This window comes from Falco biarmicus, chromosome 3 (assembly GCF_023638135.1).
Source record: "Falco biarmicus isolate bFalBia1 chromosome 3, bFalBia1.pri, whole genome shotgun sequence".
Lineage (NCBI taxonomy): Eukaryota > Metazoa > Chordata > Aves > Falconiformes > Falconidae > Falco > Falco biarmicus.
In genome coordinates, this window is record NC_079290.1 from 31,131,421 (window position 1) to 31,159,242 (window position 27,822).

A 27,822-nucleotide genomic window follows, 5' to 3' on the forward strand; every position below is an offset into this window, starting at 1 on the left:
AAGATGCTTCCCAACAGTTCAACTTTAAAGGTATATCTCTAACATTTTGCTCCTCCATAGCTCTCTTCACTCCAGGGCTTTCAAGTTCACAGAAAGCCCCAGAGCTACTCAGTGACAAACCAGGAGCCTGAACACAAGTTCTCATTGCCCAGATGAGGCTCCCTATCATTGTGGTGGTTCATATAAGGGAAGGGACATTTTCTTGCAAGTGAAATGTTTTAAAATAAAAAAGCCTTTGAGATCAGGATCATCTAAGAAGATTCTACTTTGCACAAAAACCCACTACAAAAAGTAGATTTAAAAAAAAAAAAAATCAAGACTCTTTACAAGAAAAATGTACTTGGTCCTTTCCTTCCAAGTAACAGAAAAACTATCACAATATTTAGAGCTGGCCACAGAGAGCAATTATGTTTTACAGCAGCTTCGGAAATTTGTTTTCATTCTTCATCAGCACAAAACCAAAACCTTCTGAGGAATGTTTTTGCAAAACGGAATCATGTGAGAATACTCCCGTATTCACACACATACATAAAGTCTGTTCAACTGGCAGCATGGACGGTTTGAACAGGAGGCCTTTCCATTAGTAAAAGCATCATGAGAATCAATGCAACTCTGGGAAATCTTTTGTATTCAGCATAAGAGCTTGCTCTCACAATGAGAACACAAAGTTTAATAGAAAGCATTTCAATCCACTCTAACATTTTAAAATGCTTTATTGACAAACTAGATTGTATAAAGATGTTTTTCTTACCTGTTAATAATGAACCATGCTACAGTCAGCATTCCTGCCAGCCAAGTCCCACTCATAACCCAACTGGTTACAAACAATGCAGTCACATAAATTCCCTGCAGTCCAAAAACTATACCAATGTAGAAATACACTGGTTCAATAACTTCCTGAAATTACAAATAAAAACGAAGAGACATAGCGGCAACTGAGCTGAAGCTGGAAATTATTACTATTTACTATTTGCATACTGCTAAGAGTGTGCTAGGTGCTTTACAAACAGGTAAGAGACAGACCCTATTTTAGAAAAGTATTGAGCATGCTTTTATTTTGGGCTCAGGAAAAATGAAGCAGTATGAATTAAAAGCACACTTCAGGACTCAGCTTGCTAGTGCCACAATTTTTGTATTTGCTTTAGCACGAACACTGTATGTGTCAGATTTAATAAATCTATACTGCAGTGAGATATAAAGCTCACAGGACTACTGGAAGAAGTTATGTAGGGGAAGAACTTGGAGAAGTAAAGATGTGTCAAAACCAGTTCCAAAATAACTAATTAAAAGAAAGATAAATAAGAGAGGACACAAGTATGCAGCATAAGCAGACCAAAGCCCGAGCAGAGCAGAAAGAGACAAAACGTTTATCTACAGAAGTGTTTTTTGCTTTTATCTATAGGGGAATGAGTAGAGACAGGCACCACTATAACAGACTTCTGTACTCCAAAGGAGCTAACTTTCCCGTTTTTGATGGATAGCACAGATACTCTCCACATTTCTAAGTGGTTTGTAGGAAGTAAAGAATAACAGACAGAAAAGTTTAGTGCATATAAACCTCCACAATTCTATGCCAGAATGATCAGAATTGAGGAGAACCTGGACCTGGTGAGAGGCTTAGCTCGATTCATTCAATAAAAATTGCATGTTCATTGTATGCAGCATAGAAAGTCTCATACACACACATCACACACAGAGCCATAATGAAAGCACAGAAAGTAGGAGAAATGCACATACTTCGCTACCAGATGCTTGATATAAAACACTGGCAATCAACTCTGGATACAAAGTCATTTGCTGGACTGCATTTATCGTCTTCAGTGATATTGTCTTATTGTTGTGTGTCAATTCATAAACACCTATAGACAAAAAACATATATTATTCTTGGAATCACTTACTATTGCTGTGCTTAGAAGAGGTGAAAGTGTACTCAAAGGTAGAGAAAAACAGATTTGATCATTAAAGCTACTCATTCACCACTCCTAATTTTAAAGGAAGGAGATATTTCAGTGCCAGATGCCATTCCACCCTAATGACTTAGCAACAAAGTTATTAACATTTTTTGATCTAAACTTAAATAGAGGGCCCAAAACTAACCAGCTGAAGCATAGCCTTTTCAGTTACATACTGATGTAACCCTGGAACCAGCTACCTACAGATCACCTTCACAGGAAGTTCTTAAGAAGAGAGACAAAGATCTAACAGGGATGAACAGGTTGTATTAAACCTGTCTCTACAAAGAGGTCAGGCGTGATGGCCTCATCCACCACCTTTTTCAGCCCTTTGTTTCTGAGACTTCTAAGAATCACTTGCTTAACACAACACATCTTTGTATAGGGCTGAGGTGAAATTGAAACTGGCATACTTGAAGGACAGATCATTTTGAGATATTATAATTAAAGAAAAAAATGGTCATGACTTAGGACAATAGAGGGAAGAGGAAAAACAATGCAAATTACAGGGTGAAACCAAAAAAACCCCACCAAACCAACCCCAAAAACAATGCAACAGCCAAATGAGATAACTGTTCCCAGCTCTGGACATATCTAGGTGTGTGGTCTGCGAGCAGTTCTCTGCAGGCCAAACCAGGTCTTGCAGGACTTTATAACTGGGTTCAGCACAGCTGTGATACACCTTTGAAAACTGGGTGTCCCCATAATACCTAGTAGATACTTGAGTCTACCTGTTTGCAGAGGCAGCATGCCTGGATGAGGCAGTCCATCTATTCACAGCACAGGTAATCCCCCCAGAGACAATGAGGAACTGACTGTACCAAAAACCTATTATATATTGCTGACGTGCTACATATCAGCTGGGAAACTATTCAACTCCTAAAACTACACCTACAAAGTTTAACTGGCTTTGCACGAGGTTTCATGAGGGGACTGAACTAATTCAATGGCTGACCGCTGCAAGATAGGGCTGTTCACTCCCTCTTCTCTCCTCAAGTTCTTGCCTTTTCCCCACACCCATCCAGGTGCCCTTCTGAACTCACTAAACTAGCATGAAAGTGTTCCATCTTCTTTTCATTGCTTTAGTTTTCTGCTGGCTTAGGGACCTAAGGTCAGTGAGCTCTAGAGCCCCTGCAAGACAAAGAGCAGGAGTGCAAAGGAAGGAGAGGCCACTGCCACCCAGTTTGGTCTCCATCCTGTTGGTTTCTGTCGCCTTCACCCAGTGTTCATCAACATCTATTTATCATAGCTGACAGGAGTAAAAGCCTCCAGCACGGACAGGATGGAGCAGATCAACTCTTGACAGAAGCTGTTGCATCTTCTGACAGAGGATGGAAAACAGTAATTTCATCTCCCATTACAAAATTACACATAAATCATGCTTACATGGCAGATAATCCATGATGTAACACAGGGAAAACCAACAATAACTTCCATACGGGGCAGTATGAGAGTAATATTAATCCTATTGCAGAGTACTGATTAAAGACAATCTGCTGGAATACATGATAGTCAAATATTGTTTTTAAAAAGGCACTAAAAAGTTAGGACAGCATGCAGTTTTTAATTAATCTGACTGATAAACCTATATAAGAGTATAAAATCAGTCTCCCCAGCCTGCAATTTTTTACTGTCTTCAAATAGAACAGAACTTTTCAAGGCTAATAAAATGAATGGGGTTTGTACCTCTTTCAAAGGAAGGAGCCTTTAGCAGTTCTTTATAGAATGAGTAATAAATGGCGCTGTCACCCTGAAATGTAATTTCTCGTTCAAGTTCCTAGGGGGAAAAAAAAAAAATATTCACCTCCCATAATCTCTTCCCATAGAAGACTATATATTTTCAGATAGACTGGTTTTGTAATACAGCACATGGTTATGACTCCACTGTAAACCTTCAAAGTATTCCACAAAACATTAATCTTCACAGCGCCTCTGTGCTCTCTATAATTTAGCAAACATGCTCGGAATCAGAGCAACTCAAATCCACACTGTAAGTCAGCACAAGATCCACAGGATCCTTTCATATTCCCAAACCTAAATTTCATTCAACTTTCCATACAGTACAGTTCTTAAAAACAAACAAAAACCCTCAAATAAACAAAAAAGACCCAAACACCCAATATACATTCCTGTGGTTTAGCTTACGCAGTGCCAGTATGCTTCAGTATTTTCTTCAAAATTTAGAAGGGTATTTCAATGATAAAGGGTGGCATGGAAAAACATACAAAAGCATGACTAGACAAAACTACTGTTCGTAGGAGAAACACTTTAAAGAAAAAAAAGACAAAAAAAAAAAGACTGTATCAAAGACAGGCCTGAGTAGAAGGACATGGGATTCTGCAAGCAAGTAGTTCCAACCTGACATGGATCAGCTTTGATTTCAAGGACACAATTTGGCTTTTGTTTCAATAGTTTAACTTTTTCTTTACCTGCCTGCTGGAAAACCAGAATTTCCGTTCATGATATGTTGAGAGGTACACAGCATACATCATTCCACTAGTGACTGCCGCAAGACAACCAAAGAAAAGTTTCGCAAAACGCTGAATTAACATATCTGAAATAGGACAGTGAAAAAGCTAACACAGTCCAGCAGATTCAGAAACAAACAGTATGCCCTACATACAATGCATTTCTGAACAGCAAGTAAACTTAATGGCATCAGAATTATCACACCATCAGCAGCACAGATACATCAAGAACTGGTTTCTTATTCCTGGCCTACACGGTTTCCTTTCCCAGTTGTCACCATTGCTTCATAGGACTCTCAGATAAAATACACACTACAGTGCAAATTTCTCTCCATTCTAGTAGGAATTTCCAAGAAGGAAAAGTGTCTTCCAAATAAACAGACCGAACTCTAGATTTCACCCAAAACACCATAACCTTCTTAAAGACCTTAGCAGAAAGAAGTGCAATACCACATCTAACATCAATACTGAGGCATTCTATTCTCCATTCAATTTTTAAATATAAAAGGAAGAAACTAATCTGAATTTTACCTCATTCAATGGGTGTCTACTTTACCTGTAGCTCTCTCAAGTTAGTACACACGTCTAACATAAAAGTTTTTGGTAACTCGGTAAACACTTACCTAAAATTACACCTAGTTTTAGTTCTCTGTGTTGAAAAGCTGTAAGGACTTTTTGTCTGTTCATATTTCACTACCACTACTTCATGCCTTTCGGCTTCCCAACAAAAGATCATTTCAGGCACACTTGAAATATTTATCTGTACTCAAATAGTAACAACAGTAAGATTCTTAAGCCGTTTGTCTGTCCCCGAACTGAAATAATCCAAAATTACCATTCTACTCTGCAATATATAAAATGTCTTTATTAAAGAATTCTAATGTGCATGGCTGTTTTTTCTTGAAACATTCAAAAACCTAATTCAAAATAAGTCTGTTATAAATTACTGTGCTACAAACATCCTCCCATAAAATGTAAAAGAATAATGCAAAAAAAAAATATCAGAGGTTGGCTAAAAATTCTGTAGCTTACATTTTGGCGATCTTCCCAGCTTTGAGTTTTCTTTGTTTCTCTCCTCTGGAGCCATTTTGTCAGATTCTGTGCAGTTTTGCTTCTTTCTCTGTCGCAGGTCTGCTGCCCCTGAAGACATGTTTTATAAGTTATTGCAACACAATACCTAAAATCGCACTCAGAAATATGCACAGCAGCAGGTAACAACCTGCAGCAACTACTGCTACTGATTTAATCCCACAGCAGATATATTTGACAAAAAGACTCAATTAAAGTATGTCATATGCCTAACTAAAATAACAATATCGGAACACAGAAATCAATTATTTATTGTTATTTCTTAGACAATCCAATAGTATTCTCTTAAGGCCATACTTTGAGATCACCCAGAACTCAAACTGGAAGCTAACTGTTTATTCCACAGCGAACATATTACACAAATGAAGGAAAGCAGTAGTTTAGGTAAGATGATACAGACACTGAGCGAAATTGGTACCAATTCCATTCCACTGTCATCCTGGCTTTACACTGCTACAGTACAGTAGTATACTAGGCATATTACTGTAATACAAAACTTGGGCTAGTCCCTTACATTGAGCTACCTGTTATTCATATGGTAAAAGCCTTTAGATATAATATCATACTTTTTTTCTGCTTCCAGATCTATTGGAACTAAGCAGATTTATGAATTATTAGTCTAATATGTCATGAAAAAGCCCAGTCAGCTAGGCCACGCAGACCACATCGGAAGACTGAGGGCTTCTTCGACTTCCGTTTTCTGTGAACAACAGCAGTTGGAAGCCCTGACCCATTCATTTTACAATCAAGGCAACAAGGCTAATTCAGAGTGCAAGCCTCCATACAAAAAGACTCATTGCAAAAAGTCTGTTATAATTACTATATTAAAGATGACATCCCACAATGTTTATGTCGTTTTAGAAGTGTTATGAAAAGGTTTAACTGCAACTCATGCTCCGGAATTTTTAGCTTTCCAGTTTGACCTACTGTCCAACATTGCTTGAAATTTTGAAGCCACTGATTTCCCCTGGCCTTAAAACAGCTCTTTCATAAAGCCATTCTACTTCAAACTTGAAGTGTCAATCTTCACATCCCTCAACAAAGCTTTTACTCCGGTTGCACATTACTCCAAGTTCAAATCAGTCTACTTTTAACTCCCAACTATTTGATTTAAAAGTTAGAAACAAGAAATAGTAATATAAATAAACTGTTTAAATGGTGTCTGCACGTATCAGGACACCTGTATTTGTGCTTTAACAGGGTTTTCAAAGCAATTTAGAAATTATTCTGAGCAAACCAAGATCTCAATGATAACATTTTTCATGGAATGAACAGAAAACATCTACCTTCTTAAACAAGACAAGAACTGGAAAGATACTAAACAAAACAAAGTTTAGGGTGTTCAGTATCACATTTATCGTTATGTCAATCCAAAATGAAATATGCACCAGCATCTCTTCATGTCATGTATACAACCTCAATCAGCAACACAAATATGGAGTGCACTACAACTAAAAATCACTTGTACTACACAAAATAAAATGGGGGGGAAAAACCCTAGATCACCAGAATGGGCAGATAAGCGCTTGGGAAGATAACTCTCTGCCCTTGTCATTCTAGTTACGATCAAAACAACAGCAATGAGAATGCTGAAGGAAAAGGCATTTCTTTTGCTTTCCCGGCAGGTAAGTGAGCTGTATTAGAAGCAGAAGCATAACACACTTGAAAAGTCTAGGAGTTAGCAACAGTAATAGAAAACTCCCAAGGAAAGCACTAAAATTCCAATTCTGAAACAATTACACCTCCGTCAGCAAATGATCTTCACCTCAGTTTTGAAGACTGACCAATAGATTCCCCCCCCCAAAGCAATAACAATGCTACCTCTGTTTCATTTGCAGCTGCCTTAAACAAGAAAAATGCTGTTTCCACTTCTACGAGTCCTTTAAATGCGGTGATATGAAAGTCAAACAAGGTGACAACTAAAAATAATCTAGGATTTTGAACTGATGACACAGCCTCTAGTACCTCTCTATCCAACATGCAATTTTTCATCCGAGATTGCTTTCTAGTTCCCTGTAAGTTCCCAGTATGCTTCTTTTCAACTCGTGTTCAGACAACATGCATCCCACTTATTTTGGTATATCTATTGCAGAAAAGCATAACTCATTGCTCCTTTGTGCCACTATATTAATCCATTTTTCATCTGCAAATTGAGTATTGCTGCAATTCTTGTCCTGCGATTTAAAGAAAGATAAGACAGAGCTAGGAAATGTTCAGGGAAGGGCCACGAGGATGATCAAAGATGCACAGTGGCTGCCACACGAGGGACAAGGAAGCAAGCTGAGGATGAAAAGAGGATGACCAACAGGAACGTGCTGGTCTACACACTAGTGAAGTGCACACACAGACTGAACCGTGAGCAGCGGTTCACCTTCTTTTCTAATACTGGAACACAAAGTTATCAAACCCAGTGAGCCAGGCTGAAAGGAACCAGATCATTGCACATCACCTTCACGTAGACCACTCCTACCCAAAGAACGTTCTGTAAATGAAAAGTTTACCCAGATTCAAAAGAATAGACACATTTGTGGAGGAAAAACTAAATACAGAGAAACCATGTCCAGCTCAGAAAGTACCCCAGCTGAGAACTGCTGGGAAGATGGAATATGCCTTGGAGTATCACACACGCTTGTTTTGCTCTTGCATTTCTCAGGGTGCCTATTTACAATCATGTTTCTGCCGATTTCCCCGAGAAAATTAAATGCTATCTATCTTCTAGTTGCCACAAAGGGGGTTAGCCCAAAGGCACCTGGAGAAAAACAATTGTGTGGCGGGCTAAAAGCGAAACGAGGGCGGAGACAGACTAAAACGCACAAACGGGGATACGGAAGGGATGCCAAAGAAAAAGCACATTCACAGACGTACGCGCAGAGCCGATGGACAATGCCCCGGGGTGCTCTGCCCAGAGGCAATGCCGGGCAAGGGAAAACAGACCCCAAGTTTCGGGCTCCCATCCGCCCAGCTTTCCCCCGCGCAGTGCCGCGGGCGGTGGGCTGCCCCGGCCGGGGAAGAGGCCTCGGCAGCCGGGCCCGAGGGGGCCGCCGGGGAGGGCCCGGTCTGGCCTGGCCCGGCGCTGCCACCAGCCGCTGCAGCGGCTGGACCCGCACCGCTAGGGGAGACCGGCCCCGTGTCCTGCGGGCGGGCGTTTCACTGTGATACGCGCCTCTCCGCCCCGGCGCGTACCTGACACACGCCCGCGGGCCCCAGCCCCGCGCCGGGGGAGCGGCCCCAGCCGCGGGGCACCGCAGGCGCCAGCCGGAGCCGAGCCGCACCGCCCGCCCTTGGGCGCACGCCCCCTCACACGGTGCCGCCGGGCCCGGGACGCGGCGGCCCCCAGCCCCGCCGGCGGCGGAGGGGGATAAGGGTGACACACGCGCCGCCGCCCCCCTCACCTTCCTCCATCGCCAGCCTACGGCTGCCGCCCGCCGCCGGGGCCGGGGCACCCCGCCGCTCTCTCCGGGGCGACGCCGCCCCGCCCGCGCTCCTGCCGCTGTCGCCCGCCTCCCGTCGGCCCCGGGGGCGGGAGCGCTCTCGCATAACAGGACGAGCGGCGCGCAGCGGCCCCTCGCTTCCTGCCGCCCCGCCGTCGCTCCCGCCGTTGGGCGCCTTCTCCGGCGGAACGGTGGTGGCAGAGCGGGGGGCCGGCCGGAGCGCGGTGGCGGCGTACCACGGCGCTTCCGGCCGGCGGGGCTAGGGGGAGGCGCCCCCAGCAGCCGGACCGGGCCCCAGCCCGCTCGGGGGGCGCAGAGCTCCTGTCAGCCCGCCGCGCCTCGCAGCCCGCAAAAGCAACATCGGGCGGGTAGTGAGGTGCAGTTCCCTGCCGCGCCCGCCCGCCAAGCCGGCTCCGGAGGGACCGTGCCCCCTCAGAGGGACCCACCCGGGCCGTGAGGCCCTAATCAGAGCATCTGTCGTGGGTGCCCCTCGCTTGGCACCCCTGCTGCCCTCTGAAGAGCCTCCCTCCCTGGGAGGGGAGGTCTGCCTTCGCACAGCATCATCCGGAGAGTCCCAGCTCGATGATCATGTACGAAACTCGGGGCCAGCTGCAAGGGGCCAGCTGCAAGGGCCCAGTGAAGTGGTTGGTTGAGCCTTGACGCGCACCTGCTTTAGGCTACTTTTTGCATCATGGTGGACTACTGGAGCACGGTACCAGCACCCCACTGGCATAGAGGCTATACAAATGCAGGAAAAAAAGAATACCCCCAGCCCCAACAAAGTTACAGGCTGCTTTTGGGAATGTGGGCTGTGTTCGGGTAAAGGGAGGCCAGTGAAAAAGCATAAGGAAGAGATGAAACATCCTTAAGCAGTGGAATAGGTGGACATTTCAGCATGTTGGCAACCTAATGATTATCGTGGTTATTGTCAGCACCCTGGCAAAAAAAGGGTTTGGAGGGATGGGGTAATCTTGTGAATGTGAGCTGGGAATGCCTGCAGAACGTAAAGGATGGCATGGAAAGGTGTTCTCTGTAACTGTAAAAAAAGAGCAGGGGAAGCTGGTATGTTCATTGATGGATGTGATTAGACATAGTAGCTAAGTTAGGAGGACAGGACTGGTGATGAGGATCTTTAAAGTTATGTACTTTATGCTTGAAATCACAATGGAGAGGGGCTCAAGAAAGAGATGCAGAGAATGGGATGACATCACTATGATACATTGTTTATGGCAGTAGCTCTTACAGGCGCCCCCAGTCAAGACCTTGCCATTTTGGTGAGTCTGTGAAGCACAGCATTTGGTTGCACCAATCCTCAAGTAGCAATGCTGCTAGAAAGAGCGTATTTCACCCTATAGCAGTCGCACCTTGGATTTTTGGTGGTGAAAGTCCTGAGTTCCGACCATGAGAATTAGCTGAGCTGATTATATACATGGAGCCAGGTCCATTGCAATATGACAAACCTCTCGTTTTGTTTGTAGCTATGGCAACATGAGCTGTTTCTATGCTGCATATGGGATGCCAAGCTGGGGCAAAGGCTGGCGCCCTCCCTGACCACTGCCTGGGGACACACCTCAGGGAGTCCCACTAAGAAGGAGTCTGCTGACACTGATTGCATTTGCCTCTCCAGACATCTGAATGCTTGATTCTTGGGTTGGGATTGTTAGGGACGGAAGTTCTCACCCTCCCATACCCCAAAGCTGCTTGCAGGTCTCTGGTGGGCTGAGGGCTCAGGGCTGAGTGGGCTGCTTGGACCACAGAGGGAATTTGTGATTTGGGGGTTGGCTACAGCCCTGAGGAGGACCTCCAAGCCTTGCCCAAACTTGCTGTGCAGAGAGAAGATTGAGACTGCTGGTGCAGGAGCCAGCCCATGGGGAAGGGTGCTCCCAAGCAGTATGTTTTCCAGAGAGCACCATGTGGTTCCCAGTTTCTTGCTACAACTGTAGGGGATGGAGTGAGCACAGGCACCACCTTAAGTTGGCAGGCAGCCATTCAACAGACCACAGCTGTACTACAGGCTAGCCTTCCACGTGGGATTTACCTCCACTCATCATCAGATGGTCAGGGTGAGTTCTTTAGTAGGTGGCGCATAAGGACCTGTGCATTAGAGGTATGCTGAGAAGCTCCACAGTCTGTAGGACTGTGGTCTTGGCAGAAGTAGTCTAGCAAAAGCTGGAGGGCTGGAGCAAGATCAGATGCTTAGCTAAATCAGCTTAGATTTTTCTCTGTCTTAGGTCAGACCTGTAGTGTCAAAAGTTGGGGATCTCTAATAATCTCCACATGTATGTGGAGACACACTGAGGTTCACTACCAGGGCACAGACATTGTTCTCAGTGCAAGTGCTCTGGACTAAATTCTGCCACCCTTTGAGGGAGCCTTGCTTTGAACATGAACTGGCAGATTAGGATTGTCATCTCTGGGGGAAGGATGGTATGGACCAAATACTGGAAGATTGCTGAAGACACTTGGGTATTTGCTAGCTAATGGTTTAAAAATAATTAGAGTGAAATAACAGAGTGGCCATGATCTGTTCTGTCTGTGTCTCATTGCATGTATGTGTGGGGGGAGTTCCCCAGGCATGGGCTGCCAAGGGCTGTGCTGCCTGGACTCAATTTTGGGTCAGGAGGCTGTGACCCTCGCAGCTCTCAGCAGCTGACCCTGTCCTGCTGCAGGACTGCATCACTGAACAGAGCAGCTGGGCTTATTTAAACCTCTCATAAGTAAACCATCAGAGGAGATATCAAAGAGGCTTGTGGGAATCGCCCCCCTGGGGACTGCATGTCTTCTGACATGTCTTCCGATGTGCAGTTGGGCCAATGGCCGATCAACTGCTGGAAAACTGATTTGGTTACTGTCTAAAACCAATTTGTGTATCCTATTGGAGCGTAAAATGAGATTTATAAGTTTCCTGGATTTTTTAATAAAATCTAAAATACTTCTGCAGTTTTTGATTTATTGGATAGTTAAAAGTTGCTCATGTTTTTAATGATCCATAAATTATCCATTGCATTTTTAATGTAATTGGTTTTGATCTGGTTTATTTTTTTCATAACTTGATTCTGTTGTAAGTTACTGGAATAAACAAAAATAATCATTGCCATCAAACCAACAATAATAATTTTAAATATTTGTGCTCAGACCATCAATACATGGATGAGAATAAAAAAAAAATTTCTCAGTTATGCTCTATTTTTTTTTTCTTAAGTCTTCTTTGTACCTGCTCTTTCATACTGTATCTTGTTACATATCTTGTGCAACTCCAGTTTTCTACGGATGCTCCAGCACGTGGGTCATCCCACACCCTGAATTCTGTAGAACTATAAATGTACATCAGTTTATTTACATACAGAACTGTACAGATAGCAGAGAATTGAAAAATTCAGCCTGCTTACTCAGTTTTCATTTTTTTCCAAGGTCTTCTATAGAAAAATTGCACATTTGAAGGTGAGAGAACCGAAAGTAGTCTTTTATGCAAGTTTCTTTCTCCCAGAATGAATATGCTGAAATAATTTTTAGAGTAATGTTGAAAATGTTATTACTGCTGTGCTTCAATCTTCCAAAATGCGTCCTGTAGCTAATATGGTATGAAAGTTATTTCATTTGACAGCTTATTATGTTCTCTAAACATTGTGCTGTAATATATTACAATGAATAAATACAGGGATGTTGTGTTCTTTTTCCAGGCTTTCTCTGTACAAACATGCATCATGTGTCTGCATGATGGCATTCGTTCTGTATTTACATATTCTTTCTAAGCCCTACAGACATAACTTTCCTTCCTGTTTACAAGTCTGCAATACTGATACTTTCTAGTTTTAACAGTTTTTCTTTGAGAGATGTCGGGAGGCAAAGAGACACAGATGTACCTTAGTGTAGAGCATTAATACTGGGCATATTTGTCACTAAAGAATATGTACTTGTTCATTTTGTAAACAAATCAAGTTGTAGTTTTTGTATGTTAAAGATCTCATGCCTAAAAATCTTCGTAAAGTTTAGGTAAATGACTGCAGATATTTCAGCTATTCTCCTAATTTCAGCCCTTTGTGGGGTTAATTTTCTGGCTTCTTACTTGCAATTCTGGATTATCAGTATCCCAAGGTTTTGCTTATTTTGATTATTTCAGACCCTTCCCTCCCCAAAGTTGTGTAAGTTTTACCAGGATGTAAAAAATGTTGCCTACATAAGTGTTCCTGGGACCAAAATTTTGCACTGTGCTCTCCCACTTGATATGGGGAATGCAAGGAAATAAGTGGGGGGATGTCGTGAGGTAATGACAATATGGAAGCATTAATTAAAACTGGACCTAAGAAGGCAAAAACTTAAACTACACAAACCATATAGAACCTTTGGGATTTTTCCAGCTATTAAACTCTCTTCCTACTTTATCTCAGCACAGCTTCCAGGGCTTTTGACTGCTTCGGCTCCTGCCTGCCTTGCCCAGGATGTAAGTGAGTCAGGTTCTATTGTCACCTGCTTCATTGTAAAACTTGGTTAATATCCATTAAATCAATGGGACTGATTTAGATCTGTGCACTGAAACTGCGTTGGGGACATGGAAACACGCTTTGTCTCTGTTCTCTCTTTGCTTCAGTCCTCTGGTGGCAAACCCATGTTTTGATTTCTACTGTGGCCTTTGTAATTTTTTTTTATCCTCCACCCCAAAATGGAAGATGCCACTGATGTGACTACCACAACCATCTTCCTCTTATCTTCTACCCTGCCTCTTGTATTTACTATGTCTTCAGTAATGCGTTTTCCAATATTGTCTTTGAAGCAGCATGAGATCCTGCACGTTCATTTTCTTTACTTCTTCCCATCACTCCTGGTGCTTCCCTGTAATCTAGAACTGACTCGTAAGTCAGGCTGTGTTTAGATTTATGTGATGCTGTGCAGCCTCTCATCCTGTCCGCTTTCTCTTCTACTTCCCTCTAACAATCCCACCATCTTCTCTATCCCTTTGTTGTACCACCTTAAATAATTCCTCTCCCTTTGTGTTTTCACCCTCCAAAAATGCATTGATCCTTATCACAATTGCCTTTATCTGACCTGTAATTTTCTGTATTAGTTTCTCACTTTTCATCTTCATAAGACCAAGCCATGTCAGCTGGCTAATTGCTGTATTGATGTTCCAGCCCAAGTGCCTATGGAGCACTATGACAGTAATAAAGTCATGGTAAAAGGACTACAGGAGAAAAATGTTGATATTTGTTTGTTTGTTTGTTTAAACACACACACATACACACATACCCCCTTAGTGATGTGACTTGTTTTCTGTACAGCTTCCCGCTTTCTACTCTTGCTCTAGTTCTTTTTTGTGCTGTAGACAACGTTCCCCAGGGCCAGAGCCTGACCCTTGTATTTGTAAAATATGCAGCTTATTATGTGCCCGGCCAGAAATTACTGTAAGGGAGCGTAACTGGCCGACAGCAGCCTTGCCCTGTGCTTGGCTCTGCCTCTGCTCTATGAGGAGACCTAATGCTCTGCCATTGCCTCTGATCTTTCCAGCACTTCTTTTTCTCCCTGAGCTGTCTCTTTGACTTTTATCCAAGGATAAAGCCCTTTGAGGTGGATGACTCACAGCTCAGCACTTCCTTTGACTCACACTTTGCCACCTAGGACATTAGTTAGCTCTTACTAAACTGCAATTTGTTTTTTTATTGCTTATGACATAATCCCTTGCAGCTCGCATCTCCGATTTCACTATCACTTCTGCTGGGTCAGAGCTATGCTTGTTTTTCTACGGTTGGTCAAAGCTGTATTTCCACCTTTTTCCCTCCTCTTGGGTTTAATAGCCTTTGTTTTTTCAGAGCCGGAAGGCTTTCTTGTCCCTGGAGCCCAGCTTTTGGGGCTGTGTTGCTGAGGCAGAAGGTGCTGCTCCCCACTGCAGCCTGTCCTTCTGACACGGAAAGGTAGCCTGGCCTATTGCCTCCCGGTGCAGCATCCTTGCCATTAATCTTGGCTGCTTGGCCGCGAGCAGCATAGCCTCCCCGGCTCCCAGAGCTGTCCCCAGCGACACTTGCGCGATGACAGTGCAGTTAGTGACATCGCACAGGTGCTGATGATGAGGGCTTAGCAAACACTTCAGCCAGTGCAAAACAAGCACTAGAATCCAGGTCAGTTCCCAGGCACTGTGTTGTCCCTGCAGGGCAGGGCTAGCATGACTGGAAGTCACTGAAGCCCCGACCCTGGCACTGACATCAGCAGGAATGACTGATCACATCCAGGAAATTGCTCTTGGGGTATCGTGCTGGCCCTTTCTTATACAAATATTTTCCAGAGAAATGGTGCAATGCAATCTTTACTGTATTTGTGCCTTAGTGTCTTACTAAATGCACTACTTGGGCACACCTCCCCATCCCAACATTGGACTGTCACCCTTAGCCCCATGTTCAGCTCCAGCTGTGTTACTGCTGGCCAAAGGAAGGGTAATGTCACTGCTTTTGGTGGGTTTCCAACTTGAAGCAGGAAGGAGTTTGGCCTGATGCTGGAAGATTATTAATCAGGAATACAACTCACAGCCCTAACACAAAGCAGACCACTAGATACCTTCTTAAGAGTTACATCCAGGGTTATTAGAACGTCTTGGACTGAAACAGCCCTCTGCAGCTGGTGCTGCTTTTCAGTGGAGTGAGTAGAAACAGACTCCAACACGAGCAAAGCGCGCTCCGACCAGGCAGATTAGCTATTACCAAGCTGCTGAACTGTTTGTTGTCTGCTGGGATTTCCTAGACAGCAGGAAAAGAAGTGGATGGGACTATATGCCACTCTTAATGTAGAGTGCAATTTTCATCTGGGATGTGGATTCTTGACTCCCAGGCAACTCTGAAGATCTTAGCTGTAATTTTCCAAGGAGCAAACGCAAGCCAGGCAGTTTGTTATGGAGAGGTGTGATTCCTCTAGGAAGGGCAGTTTTGTTCCCTGAGCTTTTCTTGACTCCTGGCTGGTATTGCCAGGCTTTGACTTCATTCCCAGAACAGATTCTCCCCAAGCCTGGAGTTGTCTGAGTTAAACAGGCACATTTGAAATTATTACTTTTACTGGCACCTACGTCGCTCTATATAACTGCTTTTATGAGACATGGGGCATTATGAAAAACACATGGAACAAATAGACCTAACACGTAAGCAGGACACACATTGCTGTATAATTACGCATAGCTATACAGTTACATAAGTGCTTTTCTTGGGGAATCACCAGTGACGGCAGCAAGCTTTGCCTGTCATGTTTGGGCTCGTTAAAGCACTGATTCATCATACTTTGAATACTGTGTTTCCTTCTTGTTCCACAGTAAATGGATTACTGCCTGCAATTTCAATAGTAATTAATGAAGATGAGAGATTGATCCAGTGATAAAACTGGGTTGTCTGAAGAAGAGGAATGATTTAACCCACATGTCAAAACTCACGACTTTACTAGAATATCACTAGCCCGTTTGCAGACTGACTCTTCCTCTTCCTGACAGAGGCATTTCTACCAGCTGGGGTAACAAATCTAAGCGTATCAGGCATGATTTGGTTCTTTTGTTCCTCCTCTATCTGAAGTCTCCCCATCCTTGTCTTCATGCCACTTGCCTTGGACTCATTTTTGCAGTTACCTAATTCTTCTCAAACTGTCCCACCATCTGATATGCATCAAGTTGGTCAAACCTTGGGCACAGAAAGCAGCACTGCTGCATTGTTGCAACGCTTGCCACAGTCAAATTTGTGCTCTGCTTCCAGTGAAAGTCATCATATACCACTTCTGGTATGCCCGATAGCTTGCTTAGCTCATTCAGCTAGCTCTGGATGAAACCGTACTGCTTAGAGAGGGGAATCTAAAGGAAGCACTACCATGGGAGAGAGCAGCTGGCTAGGCAGGGATCTCAGCTTATTCCATTCAAATGGAAACGCTCAAGGAGATGCCCACGCTGATTATTTAAAACACAATGTGATCCCCAGAGGAAGGGTACTATATTAGTGCAAGATACTTATTATTAGTGGTATTATTACCAGTGTTATAGTGACTGTTATTCTAATACCTCATTGCAATGCTTATGCAAGAAGCAAATACATATTGGCAGGTGGAGGGAGGGAAAGCAAGCTATGGATTTGCTTCAAGCAAAAAGCATCTAAACTTGGCATTTGATATGACTACAATCATCTCAAAACAAAAGCAGATTCTTTGCTTCCTTGTAAATCTTTCTGGGCGTTTTTGAGTTGATGATGCAAGTGCTTTCTGCACAAGTAAAACGGTCTGGATGGTAGGTGGATGAGAGATCTATCATTAATGAGCAATTTATGAAGAGATTAATTTATGGAAAGTTCAGATGAGCAAACATTCAACATGTTGGTGCATATTGCTAGTGAAAGAGCCAAATGTTTATATGGTTTCTACAATGGGAGAATCTGGGGAAACAAGGCTTTGTGGCTGAGCTTGGCTGGCCACGCTACATTTTCCTGTATACATCATGTTAGAGTCATTTGTTAAATATCCTTCCCAGCTTTACGTAACTCTGACCTTACAGGTGAAGAGTTTGGTCCTGCCCTAGGAATTGCAAAGAGAATTATGTTTGTTGACAGAGGCAGATAATGCCTTCCTCTTCAGTGATTCGGGCTGTCAACGGCAACGACTTGGACAGGAATTGACAGGAAAATTAGGCTTAGTCCTTGAACTCGTCATTTTTGGCAGAGATACAAAGGAATGAAACACAAAGATATAGAGGGAGAAACCTGGATTCCCTCCTCAAAGAAAGTTTACTTGAATTGCTTTGTCATGGACTAGCTCATTTCATTCACATAAAACAATATGGGTAGTCTCAAGAGAGACTACAAAATCCATCCCATTGACATCAAGGACCCTGAGAAGCAGCAATCACATAACCCTTCCCTGGAATATACTTCAGGAGAGTATAATTAATTGCTGTAAGGGCCCAAAGTGACTTCACTGAATTCAAATAGTCACACAAATATCACTGAAACTTCTCTGGTGAGCTTTGTAAACAGGATTTGACTATAAATTAAAACCAAGCGTAGATGGTGAGTATTCAAAATGTCAGTTAATTTTATCGTGAAACAACTTCTTATATGCTAGAGTTTAAATTTCCATTAGTTCAAATAATGGACTTTTTTTTTTTTTTTTGGTTCATGTCTTCCAGATGTGCAGGGTTGCAAGTCAATAGCCAGTCCCCTGCAATAAATTTTCGTTTAGATACTTTATGGCCAGGGCAAAGAGTATGTATATAAATGGGGAGAAAACTGATAGATTGCTAGAAAACGAGTGTGCCTGTCTTTCCTTAGAAAGGTTAATGGAAGTATTGGCCTGAGGGTATTACATTTGCTTGTGGAGTTTTCTTCCTTCCTCCTCCTCACCCCTGTTTTTGCAGTTGGCATTTGGAGAAGTAGCGAACTAAATCCAAGCTAATGCATATGTCACGTAACTCTGCTGAACTGAATGGAGGGGCGAGAGGCTTATGAGACCAGTTCTGGGAGATTCTGGCTAGCATTTGTGCCAGCAGTAGGGAGCAGTGGAGGGAGTTCAGGGTCTTATGAGAGCAGAGTCTAAATTAAGGCTGGCTCTGGCATGCGCGGTGGCAGGGAAATGCAATTTGATAGAGACATTGGGGCTCCAAGGTGAGCAAATGCCACCTACACCACTGCCAGCAGGCTCCTGTTTCTTGGAAATGTTATGGCAACATGTTGCAACCTAGATATTTGTTGTACTTTTCAGTTTGCTTTGTCATGTTGAGCAGTAGCTTTTACTCTGGAACAAAAACATACTAATACGTGGTAATGTAATCATATTAATGTGAATGCACATTTTCAGTGACTGGAAAGAAGTGGGCAGCATTCTGGCAAGCACTCTTGCGGTTTCCAGGCTTGATTGCAGTGAGCAGTTTCCACCCTAAACACTGAATTTCTATCGTCACAAAGAAAGGATTCTCAGTAAATACAAAACTGTTAAGTGTACCAGTAACACATCATATTTTTTCTATGGGATTAAATATATAGAAATTGTCAGGACTTATCACTTGCTGGCCAGGGTCAAAGGTAAATAAGCCAAGAAAGCAAATTCAGACAGAAAAAAAAAATATCCTTGCTTCTACAACACTGGCCAATGAACATTTCTTGCCCTGTGAAATCTTCAGTGATGAGGTGGATATTTTCCCTCAATGGACCCTGAGAACAGACACGTGTCAGAAGGCTTATTTATAGCTCATATGTACATGAGGTGCTGCTCTCCTGTTAGCCAGCACTCTGCTGCTCTCGTTTGACCTTATCCCTAGAAGGCTGAAACTTTATTATGGTAATGAATCTTTGTTTCTCCTTCCCTGCACCTGGGGGATTTAAATGTGCTTGTGCCAAGATGCCGTCTCCTTGCTCAGCAATATATAACCTAGGATACATGCAAGTTGATTTCACATGGGAATTAAAAAAGGATGGAAGAGATTTGTCACAAGACATCTGCAACCTCTGTTACATCAGCTTTTGGGATCACAGCCTATCAGCCAAGATAAAGACTCACCCCATGAAATAGGTCGTTAGCACTGATAAACAAGGCTTCAAGAGGGCTTGAGGGTCGGGCTAGTAGCCTGAAATACTGAAGTCATTTGGGATGCTGAATTAATGTATTTACCCACAAACAGGTTCAGGGTGGAGAAGGGCAGGGCCGCCTTCCCCACCTAGCAAACACCGTGCCCCATCTGATGCCAACAGTTGTGGGAGAACCTTGACCTTCTTTGAATCCTCGTTAACCCTCAAATTGTCACTAAAATGTTATTAATTTGATTGCTGCAGAATTCAGTCAGTCTTGGGCTCTTCTCTTTTTCATTCCCAATAGTGCTGGCCTTCAGTTTTATAATGATTCATTGATTTAATGGCTCTTGTCATACCTGTTCTGATGCCCTGTGGCAGTCATCACCAAATGTGTTTCCCATGGAAGCTCTGCTCTGAAGGGCAGCGGACCCCTTCACTTCTAAACTGCTTTATAAATGTGGGTCATTTGAAGTGAGACACACATTAATTTAGAGCTTGGATTAAATGCTTTTCATCAGCACTCCTGGCGGAATCAGTTTTCTTCTTTGGTTATGTTTCCTCCTTTTCCTCCAGGCCCAAACAGTTCAGTGCTGTGTAACCCTGGGAAAACCAGGAAACCAGAGCTACTGGGAGAGGGGGTGGGATCCCTCTCACCTATGCTGAGCCATCTGGATGCCTGGCATGCCGCTCCAGCTGTCATCCCAGCTCCAGCTGAGCTCATGGACAGAGAGGGACGTGCCCGAGCAGCACAACCGCAGGGCTGAGAAACAGAGAAAAAGGCTTAACACCAACCAGCACAGACTGAGGTTATAGATACATAAGGTGAACAGAGGAGAAAAAGATTTTTTCGATGTGGATTTTCTTCATAAGGAAATCCACAAAACTTCTGTGAACATCTCAGTAGTTTATTTTTAAGATATTAGTTATTTTTCACTATGACATACTTTTAATTTAATATGGAAGGTAAATAAATGTAAATTTGTACAATTTTAATACAGTTTTTCTTTTCTTTAAGCTAGTATTTGTTTCATTTGAAACTCTTCTTTCATTTTTTTCCCAGAAAACTTCTTCTTTTTTGTATTTTCAACTAAAAAGAAGGTGAATCACAACTTTACCAACAAACCTCAGAACGCCTTCCCAGGAAAGCAAACAGTTAAATCCGTATGACTTCCTTTGCTTCTCAAACATTTTCAGCAACCAGAGGCCAATGCTTCCACCTCCACCTGTGGCACCCTTCATGCATTATTAACTCTCTTCTTTTCAAAACACAGCACTGCACATTTACCATATGTAAACACAGTCTCATTTTTACTTACTCCACATAGTACTGCAGTTAAAGAGCTTTTAAAGTGCATGTATATTGAACGTAGTTTCTTAGAAAATTTAGTTTATGTTTAAAAATCTAGACCAAACCTAGAATTTTTTAGTGTAGATTATCTGCAACAATCATTATTTGCTGTGTGACCTCTGAGTTTATTTACTTGTGTAACACAATAAAACCCACCCACAAATTAGTCTTTGCAGTGGTTCTGCTTCCTGTGACTTCTAAAGCTTTATATTTGTTTCATGTTTTGTTTTTAACTTGCATTCCAAAAGTCACGTGCCTGGGGAAGAATCTCAGTTATCATTCTGGTCTGCTTTGTTTTGGTGTGTTTTTTTTAAAAAAAGCAAATTCCCAACTTTCACGATTAGATAGAAACTTGGAAAGACTCATAACTATGAAGGCAAAATGTATACCCAAAATATACATACCTCTCTTCTACGTTAATCCCCTGATGTGAGGTTTCTTAGTGCACGGGAGGCTCCATGCTATGCTGTAATCTATGAAACCCATACTGCCACACGAGTAAGCAAAAAACCAACAATCACAGTGAGGATTTAGGGTAGAGGTGGCAGGTTGCTTTTTACGAAGGCTGTGAGGTTAACTGTGGAAAAGGGAAAGGATACAGAACTCAAGAAGCAGAACAGATGAAAAGAACAGGGGCTGGACCAAGGCTCCTTATTTTCCTTCGGCAGCATGCTTCAGCAGTTGGTAACTAACAGTAATGCAGGGCCCACCTAGGCTTTGTGGAGAAGGATGCTCGGGGCTTGCCAGCGGGTGATGTACTGACCAGTACGAGTGCAGGGTTGTCCCATGCATGCTCCTGCCTCGCTCCAGGAAAGGTACTAGTAAAGCACAAGCATCCCATTGTGCACCGAAGGGGTGTTTAAATCCTCTGATCACATCTGAAGCATCAGTAGCTGCTTTGTTATTGGAAAGAAGAAAATGAAAACAATAACATTCAAGCTGTAAATTAAAAGCCCACTGCAGATGTAGATTTCATGAGCAAAGTTATTAAGAGCATTACTATGCATATTAGAAGTAATTAAAAACAAGCAAACAGGAAGAATGCCAGGCAAGAACACGCAGGTTGGAGGAGAATTCTCCTCTCAATTACACAAGTGCAAATGAATATCTTGTAAATAAATCCACCATCATTTCCATGGGTGAAGTTACAGTCACGCTGTTTATAAGCAGCTTAACCATAAGCGCTGGAAACCAAAACAACAGCGTACCATTTACAGTAACAAGAAGACAAAAATGAAATGGAAAAGAAAACCAACTTGTCTGTCTGTTCTCAGTGGTGCCCTGGAAATGAGGTTATCCTCTCTGAGGATGCTGATAATTGGCTGAAGTCTTTGCAAGGCTGGGACCGGTCTGATTTTTTCCGAGTAATGTCATAACTGGTCGGTTGCTTGAAGATATGTGTCTGAGAAGCCTTGCTGATACTGTTACTGGCTTTTAAAATGTTGTTTACAGTTATAGTCGCTCATACTATTTCATTGATTAACTTATTCCCTTTTAAGTATGCATAGTGGTCCCTATTTTCTCTACATAAATTCTTTATTTGTGAGTGTTCTGCAAATAATTCATAGAAAAATTCCTCATTTCATGTCATGTTTAGAAATTCTTTATTCCTTGTGTTTTATAGTTAAGGTGTAAAATGCATCATTGCACTCACTCCTGAACAGAAAATGAAAAGCTTTTAAAACCAGATATAATCAACAACAATGCTCTTTTGATTAAAATAAGTAAAGGGTTTAGAAGTACTTTCAAGAAGTATTTTCAAGAAGTATTTTAATATCTGAAAGCTGTCCGACTAGTCAAATAAAAGATGACTCATAGGTCCCACTAGGAAAAAAAATATCCATCTTGCTTGCCCAAATGCCAGCCAATCTTTTAATCCTCTTCAGATTAGTTTACTACTGTGAAATTGGTACTTCAAGGTGCTGCGATACCTGCCAGAGCAAATAAGTTACTAACCAAGCCAGGCTCAACAGAGCTGCTGCATTCCATCTGGTGCCACAGGGAGCCTCGGCTGGTCTACGCTGACGGGACAAGTTAAGGCCAGGTGAAATGCCAAGCTCCTTAGCTCATCTGCTGCAGGGAACAGGTCTGCAGTGTGCCCGCTCAAGTCTTGTTAAGGGAATAAATCCGACGTGCCTGTCTTACTAGGTCAGAGAGAGTCTGCAGCGCCTCGATACGCAGTGTGCTGTGATATCGTGTGTATCACAGAAGCCAAAAGCACGATTAGGTTGCAAAGACAAAACTGGAAAGTTAAGAAATGCCAGAATTAAGGACGCTTACTCAAGTGACATGTCTCCTGGTGGCAAATGGTTTATGATACAACCTTTAGCCACATGATTGCCCACTGGTGCCTTCCCCTCCTGCAGTGCCCAGGATGAGGAGTTTGTTTACTCTGTATTGAGTGTGCCCAGCCCATGTTTACCATACACTTCAAACCCTGCTTTGAAAACAGAGCTATTTATTCTTATGTGGGATTTTTCCATATGATTATGTTGCTGGAGTAGCTCTCAAAACCAGAAGATGTGCAGGGAGTCCCCACCATTTCCCATCTGCGGATGTTTGAGCTGGCAATTGCAATAACACGCCTGAGGGAGGGGGAGGAGGGTGGGGGCTTCACCTGTGCAGGGGAGGGGGCAAAACAAGCCAAGGGCAATTCCCTCGGGCGTTATTGCAGTGAAGCCCACCCAACTCACCAGCAAGATTCAAAGCCTCCTGTACAGACACTCCATTTCCATCCACAATTCCTTGTCCTGGTGTAAACCTCCTCTCCCTCCTTCCTGCAGTTTATCCCATCTATATCCTATAAATCAAGCCATAAATTTCCCACTGCTCTGCATTCATGTCAGGCGACGTTTTCTTCACGGCTGCCTTCACAGATTGCATTAGGGATGTAAAATCACCATTTCCCCTTAGTTCTGGTATCTAGACCTCACCAGACTGACAGCAATTCCCACCTGTAACTGCAGGTAGAGTCATGGCCACCTTGGGCTGGAGCACACCCCAGGAAGTCACAAGTGATGCACTAGCATCTCAACCGGGTACCTGCCAATTTATTTTTCTCCCATAGAGCATAATTTGTCAGATTTCCCTAATTTTCCTGTGAAATTGCAAAAGGTAGATCATTGACTAGAAATAATGCTGCCATGACAGAGTTTTGAGTATAGAGAAATTAGTCTTCCTCAAAGAAAAAGTCACCAGTATCTTATTTTAACACAGGCAAAATGATGCCTTTTCCTCTAGCCTCACAGCTGGACACAGCTGCACTGATCTGCCTGAAATTTTCCACAGTAATTCAACAGGAGACAGAGATTTGGAATGAGAAATTTCCATTCAAGTTTGACAAAATCATAAGGAACAGAAAACAAGGCTCCTAATAGGACATGCTGGAGACCTTAATAACACATGCTCAGCAGCTCTGCTTATAATAAGCTGTGGGAATTGATGATGCTCATTTTAAAATGATTTTCACATTTACGTTTCGATGGGACTCATTGGTCAGATACTCTGTGCAGGGCAGATAAAGCAAATAGTGTTGCTAAGTCATCGACAGTCCTGCAGGTGTATTTCAGACAAAACTGCCTTTGCATTTAAGAGGATGATGGAGTCTGCCCCCATCACAGCTTCAGATTTGGAGTATGTAGGTCTGTTCTGCACAACCGTTTTAGTGTCCCATGTGTGACACACGCCTGTGCTCCATACTTGCCCTTTCAGCGATCAGTCCCCACATGGTATATAGGCTTACTCTGCAGGCTTGGGCATTTTCATGGTGCTGGCCAGTAAGGTGCTGGTTAGGAAGCCCCAGCAGCACAGCTGGAGTGACTGATGCGCATTTTCAGTTGCCTGGCTGGGCAAACCCAGGCTTCTCTTCAGTTTTTAGAAGAGGGTTGTAAACTATTAGGAAGTGACCTCAGCTGACAAGTATATCATGTTCTTTCGTTCCATTCACTTACAGCATTTACAACATCTCCCCATTATCGTTTAGACTTTTACAACTCTTAATGACCCTTTTATCAGAGCAGCAATAACCAATAAATCCCCTTTGACATTTATTGCCCTGTATTTAATACATAAAAGCCCAATTTATAACATCTTATGAATGCCGAAGATTATTTTTCAAACTGCTAGTACCGTAAAACTTCTGTGAATATCACTACAAAAATAAACGCTCCGATAAAGGCTTTGTTTCTGTAGGTCACTCTGCATCATCCCTAAATGAAATTCAGCCACAACCTGCAATAAACTCTGTGGACTGGATGCTGTATGGCAGAGAGAAACCAGAAGGCCAAAATGCCTTCCCTGTGGGGAGGTGTCCCATCCTGTGCCTGTCTCTCACCAGGATCAGTTTTGTCCTTAACTGCCAGGAGGGGTTTCAGGTATGGGCACATTCAGCAGGAGCTCTGGGGACAAGCAGACACAGGTTTCGTTGCCAGCAGCCATCACAGACAGTGCAGGTAGGGCTTGTCCACCTGACATGGTCCACTCAGAAGTCAGGTAGCTGAAATCAGTTTGCTGGGCTTTTTCTGAAAGTGGTGGAGAGGAACAGGCACCACCAGGAGAGGCTTCATTCCACCCTACACAAGGTGTTCCAGGAGGGACACCTCTGAGGTGTACAGTCCCAGCTGCCTTCCTCCCTTTGACACAGGTGGAGCTATGTTCCGGGCTGACAACGCTCACCTAACTTCAAAACAGCTAAAATTAGATGCCACAAATCTCTATGTCTTTGTTTGCCATGATGACAACATAACTTTGAAGTTATCTCTGTGTTATTACAGGCAGAGACCAGACTCCAAAGGTACCTTGTTTACTCACTGTTGTAATTTTTGTCCAACACTCAGTAATGCCCTGCACCCGCTGAAGGACATTTAACGAATTACCATCAGTACAATTTGAAAGTGTGCCTTGTCTTGATTTATCAGCAGGTACAATACACGCAGCCACGGGCCCCTGCAGAAAGGAGCAGGATCTCGGCTCCCCCCTTGCTGAAACCCTCTCCCGCACTTCCGAACCCCGGCAATCAGAACACAGCAGATTAGTCCTTAGGAATCGTTTCAAACTGAACTGTTAATGAAGGCAACCCAAGGATACTATGTGTTCCTGGCAATGGTTTCAGTTTTGCTAACTCTATTTCTAGATGCCAGACTTGGGCTTGATTCAAAGCCCAGTGCCAGGAAGACTTGACGTCAGCGGATTTTGGACAAGCCGGTAGATATTTCTATGTGGTGAATGCAATGCTGTATAAAGACACCCAAGCTAGGTCCAAGTGAGCTACTGCCAGGGCTGGAGGTCTGTATTGCTGTTCTGGTGAGACACTGTATCCCAGCTAATTAGCCTTGATGAGAAACGCCTATTCTGACCTGGGCAGAGAGCTCAGCTAAGGCAGCGGCTTTCCTCCCGATGTGGGCTAGCCCAAGCATCTCTGTGCCATGTGAAGACAATTTATGTATTGGTGCAGCAGGGTCTGCACTGAACAGAGCAGACGTGCTCAGCTCATCTTGTTTCCCATCTTCTCAGCTGCCCATTCATTGCCCTGCCCGGGTCTATTGCCAGGTCTTCTCACTACCCACTCTCTCATTTTTCTTCTGGCTCCTGCTGACCCTCTTCTCCTCTGCAGAACTATAAACCCAACAGCTCCCTAAAGAACTTTTCATTAATACAATTTATTAGTTAAATCATTCCTCTGACCTATTTCCCGTCCAACTAGCATGTCTCCCCATCCACTCAATATAATTGGTGCAGCGCCTGAACTCCGCTGCTGGGGTTTAAATGGCCTGACATATATCACTGAGTCACAGGATATTAAGAGAAAGGTGAGAGGATTATTGGCACGCTGCCACAGGGATCAGGTGGGATTTCTTGTCCAACCACTGAAACATGCGTTGTATAAAGAGGGTTTGCACAGGCTTGGTTTAGTCCTTGCCTAAAGCTTGTCTGCTTGAAAGCAACGTGAAGGTTTCACTGAAGGACTGGGGGCTTGGCCGTGTAATGAAACCCTCCTTGTGTACATAGTCCCGTTGATTTTTGGGAAGGGATGGTCTGTGCGAGGCTCTGTGGGATGGGGCTGGCCAGGAGAGCTGTGCCAACTTGCTGTCTCTGGAGCTGGAGTCACATCAACGCTCTGGTACTGCCTGGCCATGCTGGCCCGTTGTAAGAGCCGGCACAGGCAGCCTGGCCTTGCCTGCCAGCCCGCACGCGGCTCCAGGTGTTCTTATCGCTGTGATTTCTTCTTTTGCATCATGGTTCTCTCCCCACTGATCCTCTTGTTTCTAAGTTTAAGGAAATATTAAACACCGGGCTGCAGGTTTTCACAAACAACTGAATTCGTTGCATATTCTTCTTCCTCTTTTTAATTATAAAACCTGAAAGGGTGCAAACCACAGACACCATTTTTGCCAAGAGACATCCATTCTGCCTTTTTGTTCTTTTTCCCGGGAAAAAAGCCTGCCGACATCATCTGCCTCGTTCAGGATCTTTGCAATTGGCTCCCATCGGTTTGGGGCTCCTCCTTCCCTCCCCTCATCTTCCCTTGTCCCCCACCCCATACCGAGGGGTAACCAGGGAAACCGGGAACCATGGCAACCCAAAGCAGCATAATTTGTCTCTGAGGAAAAAAAATATAAGCATGCAAAATCCTTTAATGTTTATACCAGGCAACTGGGTCCAAATCTCTTTTCCCTCCTCTTTGGAGCAAGGAAGCGATGGCCCTGCCTGCTCTTTGCTGGGGCTGCTGGTGCCGCAAGCCCCAGGTGATGCTCACCTCTTGTCACTCGCTTCGCCCAGCCAAAGTCCCCAGCTCTTTGTGCCCCTGCAAAGTCCATTGTGGCAGCAGGGCTTCAGTTTCCATCAGCATGGTGGTCCTGTCCCATTAAGAGCAATGAGACACACTGGGACAGCTCTCCCTGCAGCATCTTGCTCCCTGTAATTAGCATGGGAACTTGGTTGCCCCATCACTGAGTGCTCCTTAGTTTTGAATGCATTTCTCTAACAGGACATAGGGAAGTGCTTTTATTGCCAACCAGAGACTGAGA

General features: G+C 43.6%; 1 protein-coding gene across 4 annotated transcripts in view; it reads right to left on the minus strand.

The window, feature by feature from the left end:
* The window catches only part of DPY19L4 (dpy-19 like 4), a 31,834-nt gene extending 22,707 nt beyond the window's left edge, over positions 1 to 9,127 (minus strand). For 2 of the 4 annotated variants that reach the window (XM_056331198.1, XM_056331199.1), the window contains exons 1-6: positions 8,903 to 9,127; positions 5,454 to 5,561; positions 4,383 to 4,507; positions 3,640 to 3,730; positions 1,738 to 1,859; positions 752 to 897 (exon numbers count right to left, since the gene is read on the minus strand). In XM_056331198.1, coding sequence (XP_056187173.1) covers positions 752 to 897; positions 1,738 to 1,859; positions 3,640 to 3,730; positions 4,383 to 4,507; positions 5,454 to 5,561; positions 8,903 to 9,047 — 737 coding nt within the window. In that variant the 5' untranslated portion in view covers positions 9,048 to 9,127. The remainder of the gene's footprint in view (positions 1 to 751; positions 898 to 1,737; positions 1,860 to 3,639; positions 3,731 to 4,382; positions 4,508 to 5,453; positions 5,562 to 8,902) is intronic. The other 2 variants (XM_056331197.1, XM_056331200.1) reach the window with 2 other exon arrangements.
* Positions 9,128 to 27,822: the final 18,695 nt, after the last annotated feature.